Below are 6,284 nucleotides of genomic sequence, written 5' to 3' on the forward strand. Positions count from 1 at the left end.
TGACAGGCCATGGCATCTCTTACAGCGCCTTCATGCTCGTTTACTGGCAGCCGAAACCACAGAGTAAGAACCCCAAAACACACAAACACACACACAGGCTGCTTCAGATAGACAAACCAGTAACAGTGTGTAGGCCTTATCAGCAAACACACACATACACACACACACACACACACACACACACACACACACACACACACACACACACAGGTGCACTGGTCTTAGTGTACACATGAGGCCAAACCCATAGACGCACGCACGCACAGTTCCTCCAGACGCTCTCCTGTAAAGTTCTTGAACTTCCCTTCAGTGGAAAGTGTGATGAACACATTTTGGTCTTGTTTTTTTTTTTTTTTTTTTGTGTACCTGTTTGATGGCCGTCTCCCCGATCTTGTCCGAGTGTTTCCGGATGCTCTCCAGGAAGTCCCTGAGCTGCGTCATGGCCGTGTCTCGGATCTGCGTCCTCAGCTTGGGCGTGTTCTCCGCCATGATGGAGCAGAAGCGGTACTCGCCGGCCCGGGGGAGACACGTCTGCTCCAGCTGCTCCAGCGTCCGCAGGGCCGGGTAGTACCTGCACGGACACACACAGATGTTCAGTGTGACAGGACACACGCACACACACACACACACACACACACACACACGCACACACACACACACACGCACACACACACACGCACACGCACACGCACACGCACACGCACAAACTAACACACACACACAACAGTAAAACTATGTCCAAGCTGTCAGATGCATGACTCAAAGCACCCAGAAACACACAGAAACACTTCAGTTATCTTAGGAAATACAATCCAAACACTTCACGCACGCGCGCACACACGCGCACACACGCGCACACACACACACACACACACAGCCTCCAGGAGCGGAGGCCGCTGGCTGACCTCTCGCTGCTCTCGGGGAGCTCTGCAGCCGCGGGACACAGCGAGGTAGAAAAACACACAAACAAATGACAAATTTATGAGCAGCCAGACTCCCGCCTGCAGGTCAGAGCGAGGGCAGGGGAGAGAGTCAGAGTGAACAAACCTGCTGTTGTTCTAAGACCTCTGGCTCCATCTAGTGGCCAGACGGAGAACTGCACCGTTTACTCATGACGGTATAAAAACATATATCTGGATGAGCAGTGTTTTTGCAGTTCAGTAGTTTTGTTATCAGGAATCTAATTTCTTCACCATGTGTCACCCTGTTCATTTTTCATGTTGAGAAAAACTCGTCTTGATAAACTTTGAGGCTTACAGCCACTTTCAGATCAAAACAATGCTCTCTTCAGAAGCACCTTCAGCAGAGTTGGTCTGCTTCCTGTTGGACAGGCAGGTTAGCAAACACCGCCGGTTAGCTTGTGCCAGCGTGCGGTAGCTTCAGTGTAGCTACAAGCAGTAAACGTACACACTACGTCCTGCAGAGAGTGAGAGCTGATGAGGGCGATGGGTTGCACTTTGGATCAACTATGTTGTGTTTACAAGCTGCAACAAACATTTCTACTGACTCCACCTTTAAACTCAAAGGATCAGGGAGAAATGAGACGACATACCTTTTGGCCCTCATCTGCTCCTGTAGTCTGCTGTACATCTCCAGGACTGTGCAAAGTAAAGAAAGTCAAATTTAGAATGACAGTTTGCCTGAACAACACCCCCCCCCCCCCCCCGCTCCCTATCCCTCTTCCTGCATCTTATCCCATCTCTCCCCCTATCCCTTTCCAACCCCGGTGCAGTCTAGACCTGTGAAGGCTGTTTCATCATGAGCCGGGGATCCGGCCGAAGCTTTCTGCCTTTTAATGAGGCAGTTTTTTCTTACCACTGTAACTTTTGCTGCTTTGCTAAAGTGCTCATGATGGATAGGCCGGGTTTTTGTAATATAGCAATGAGTAAGGTCTTTTACCTGCTCTTTTGTAATGTTAACAGACAATGAGTAAGGTCTTTTACCTGCTTTTTGTAACACAACAATGAGTAAGGTCTTTTACCTGCTTTCTGTAACATAACAATGAGTAAGGTCTTTTACCTGCTTTTTGTAACATAACAATGAGTAAGGTCTTTTACCTGCTTTTTGTAACACAACAATGAGTAAGGTCTTTTACCTGCTGTTTGTAACATGACAATGAGTAAGGTCTTTTACCTGCTTTTTGTAACATAACAATGAGTAAGGTCTTTTACCTGCTGTTTGTAACATAACAATGAGTAAGGTCTTTTACCTGCTTTTTGTAACACAACAATGAGTAAGGTCTTTTACCTGCTTTCTGTAACATAACAATGAGTAAGGTCTTTTACCTGCTTTTTGTAACATAACAATGAGTAAGGTCTTTTACCTGCTTTTTGTAACACAACAATGAGTAAGGTCTTTTACCTGCTGTTTGTAACATGACAATGAGTAAGGTCTTTTACCTGCTTTTTGTAACACAACAATGAGTAAGGTCTTTTACCTGCTTTTTGTAACATAACAATGAGTAAGGTCTTTTACCTGCTTTTTGTAACATAACAATGAGTAAGGTCTTTTACCTGCTTTTTGTAACACAACAATGAGTAAGGTCTTTTACCTGCTTTTTGTAACATAACAATGAGTAAGGTCTTTTACCTGCTTTTTGTATCATAACAATGAGTAAGGTCTTTTACCTGCTGTTTGTAACATGACAATGAGTAAGGTCTTTTACCTGCTGTTTGTAACATAACAATGAGTAAGGTCTTTTACCTGCTTTCTGTAACATAACAATGAGTAAGGTCTTTTACCTGCTTTCTGTAACATAACAATGAGTAAGGTCTTTTACCTGCTTTTTGTAACATAACAATGAGTAAGGTCTTTTACCTGCTTTTTGTAACATAACAATGAGTAAGGTCTTTTACCTGCTGTTTGTAAAGTGTCTCTAGATAACACTTGTTATGAGTTGACGCTATACAAATAAAGATTGATTAAATTGACTGATTGACTGATTGACTGTCATCTCTTGGGACCGCTTGAGGGAGCGTATTTGTTTACCTGGCAGGCAGTGAGTCAGTTTGTCGATGGTGGTGGCGATGTTCCTCTGCTGAACTCGACACTGCTGCAGCTCCTCCATCGTGCTGATGAGCTGAGGAGAGAGAGAGAGAGTGAGAGAGAGAGAGTGAGAGAGTGAGAGAGAGAGTGAGAGAGTGTGAGAGAGAGTGAGAGAGAGTGAGAGAGAGAGTGAGAGAGTGTGAGAGAGAGTGAGAGAGAGTGAGAGTGTGAGAGAGAGAGAGTGAGAGAGAGTGTTAGAGGGAGAGAGAGAGTGAGAGAGAGAGAGAGTGAGAGAGTGTTAGAGGGAGAGAGAGAGTGAGAGAGAGAGAGTGAGAGAGTGTGAGCGAGAGTGAGAGTGATAGAGAGAGTGAGAGAGAGTGAGAGTGTGAGAGAGAGTGTGAGCGAGAGAGAGAGTGAGAGTGTTAGAGAGAGTGAGAGATAGAGTGAGAGTGTGAGAGAGAGTGAGAGTGTGAGCGAGAGAGAGTGAGAGAGAGAGAGAGAGAGTGTTAGAGAGCGAGTGATAGAGAGAGAGTGATAGAGAGAGTGATAGAGAGAGTGAGAGAGTGATAGAGAGAGAGTGATAGAGAGAGTGAGAGAGTGATAGAGAGAGAGTGATAGAGAGTGATAGAGAGAGTGATAGAGAGAGTGATAGAGAGAGTGATAGAGAGAGAGTGATAGAGAGCGATAGAGAGAGTGAGAGTGAGAGTGAGAGAGAGAGAGTGATAGAGAGAGAGTGATAGAGAGAGAGTGAGTGATATAGAGAGTGATATAGAGAGTGATATAGAGAGTGAGAGAGTGATATAGAGAGTGAGAGAGAGAGAGAGAGTGATAGAGAGAGTGATATAGAGAGTGAGAGAGTGAGTGAGTGATTGGACTGATTTTAATGAAACTTTAAACGTACGTCTTTCCCGTCATCCTGAAGACGCCGGTTCGTCTCCGTCACCTGACTCTGAGGGAGGAAAAAAAACAACAAAAAATATGAGAGAGAGAATTTAAATGAACCTTCACTCTCTCAAACATTTCACTCCCCGCCCTCTCTCACCTTGAGTTTCTGCACCTCCCCTCCCCCCGCCCTCTCTCACCTTGAGTTTCTGCGCCTCCCCTCCCCCCGCCCTCTCTCACCTTGAGTTTCTGCGCCTCCCCTCGCACTTTGAGCAGCTCCGTGATGGAGTCCACGAAGCCCTGGAAGTGATGGTTACACATCTTCTCGATGTCGCGGTCGTGGTTCCTGATCCGGACGTCCAGCTTGTCCATGAAGAGGCCATGTTCCTGACCGTTGTACACCGACCTGCAGAGGAGGGAAAGAGACATTTATTTCTGATTCACTCACCCCTAAGACCTCTTCACATGTGTCGTCTTTTTATCATTTCAGGGCGGAGCCTGAATATTTAAAACTCAAGCTGTGACCGAGGTGCAAGCGGGTCACACACACAGATATAAAGGCTGCACTTACAACTTTTGTCCACAAGGGGGCATTATTGCCACTCTGCATCTGCACCAAGCCCCACTTCTATTTTTTCTTTTTTTTTTTTTAAATCCACATCTGCAGTTTGGTTGAGTGACCACAAGAGGGCGGTAATAAATCAGTCTGAAAGCAGATTCATCATGACATTGGAGAATTTGACACATGTTTTGGGCTCCATTGATAAATCCACTCAGACATCATGTCCTCTTAAGAGAAACATTGGCGCCTAGTTGGAAAGTAAAACAACTTCTAAGGATGTGTACTCGAACGTCTCACAAGCCAAAGGTTAAAAAAATGTGATGTTGAAAAGTTGAAATGTAAATGTTTTAAAAACTGATCATTTCTTTCCATTTATGAACTCCTCCATAAAATGCAAAGAGAAAAAGTTAAGCGTGTAGCTGACATGATTGACAGGCGGGCGCGATGTAGCGATTTGTCAAGAGGCTTAAAGCCCGCCTCAGCTCTCAGCCTGCAGGTCGAACTACCACAAATAGTAGAAAATAGTGTAAACAAGCCCGCTCTGTAAAAGTGACCACAGCTCTTCCTGTGTTCCCTAGAGTCACACAAATACCTGTGTGTGTGTGTGTGTGTGTGTGTGTGTGTGTATTCTGAATCCTACACCCTTCTTCCTGTTGATCAGGAAATGCTCCGCTCGTACAATAGAGAGCCACACACACACACACACACACACACACACAGCTGCAACGGTGTGTGTGTGTGCTGACATCAAAAAGAGATATTCATAGAAGCAAAGAATTCCAAACACACACATACCTTGTGTGTGTGTGTGTGTGTGTGTGTCTACCTTTCACAGACATTGAGTCATAAAAAGTCAACAGGAGAATCAAAGGTGATCCAGTGCAGTCGATCACAAATCAAACACAGGTTCTATAAAAAGCTGCAGAGACACGACGTCCAGCTAAGTCTCTGAACAATAGTGTGTTTCCTGACGGTGGGAGTGTGTGTGTGTGTGTGTGTGTGTGTGTGTGTGTGTGTGTGTGTGTGTGTGTGTGTGTGTGTGTGTGTGTGTGTGTGTGTGTGTGTGTGTGTGCTCCGAGTGTACATGTGTGTGTCTCTCACTGTCGTCTGTTACACCTCGGGTAACTCACCATAACATACGACACGGCGCCATACGTGGTGAAGCCTGTAACCATGACAACCAGCCACCCCAATACACATGACTGTAGTGCATTTAATTCGGTGCCAAAGTCTTTATCTTAAAAGTAACTTCAGTCGTTGTTATCGAACTGAGTTTGGAGGAAATGAGCAGTGACAAGAAGTTCAAGAAGGCTTCTCTCCCAGTTATTATGACATCATCGTAAACAGCCGCCTGCGAGAATGTGTGTGTGTGTGTGTGTGAGTGTGTGTGTGTGTGTGTGTGTGTGTGTGTGTGTGTGTGTGTGTGTGTGTGTGTGTGTGTGTGTGTGTGTGTGTGTGTGTGTGTGTGTGTGTGTGTGTTTTCTAAGATAGGATCTTTTTGGGATGTGTGTTGCAGACAGATCAACAGCTGGCTAAAGAGATTTTAACACACGTGTTTGTGTGTCTTCTCTGACTGATGAGTCAGCAGGGTGTGTGTGTGTGTGTGTGTGTGTGTGTGTGTGTGTAGGCTGTAACAAGCTAACGGCAGGCTACTCCCTCCCTTTTCTCACACACACACTTCTAAATCACATCCCTATACTCACTCTGCAGCACTGCAGCAGCTTCACATACAAACAGGAAGCAGCAACAACTGTCAGGTTGTCAAAGAACTGAACTTTTGATCTCATAGAAGGAGCTGTTCCATCAACACATTCAGTATAACACACACACACACACACACGGCCCAGCAGCAGAA

General features: G+C 45.4%; 1 protein-coding gene across 1 annotated transcript in view; it reads right to left on the reverse strand.

The window, feature by feature from the left end:
* exoc6b (exocyst complex component 6B) overlaps positions 1 to 6,284 on the reverse strand; it is a 79,794-nt gene that overhangs the window by 68,700 nt on the left and 4,810 nt on the right. The window contains 5 exon segments of the mRNA XM_065950372.1: positions 367 to 571; positions 1,553 to 1,598; positions 2,989 to 3,079; positions 3,887 to 3,934; positions 4,108 to 4,273. Coding sequence (XP_065806444.1) covers positions 367 to 571; positions 1,553 to 1,598; positions 2,989 to 3,079; positions 3,887 to 3,934; positions 4,108 to 4,273 — 556 coding nt within the window.

The sequence above is a fragment of the Labrus bergylta genome, chromosome 22 (genome assembly GCF_963930695.1).
Source record: "Labrus bergylta chromosome 22, fLabBer1.1, whole genome shotgun sequence".
Classification (NCBI taxonomy): Eukaryota; Metazoa; Chordata; class Actinopteri; order Labriformes; family Labridae; genus Labrus; species Labrus bergylta.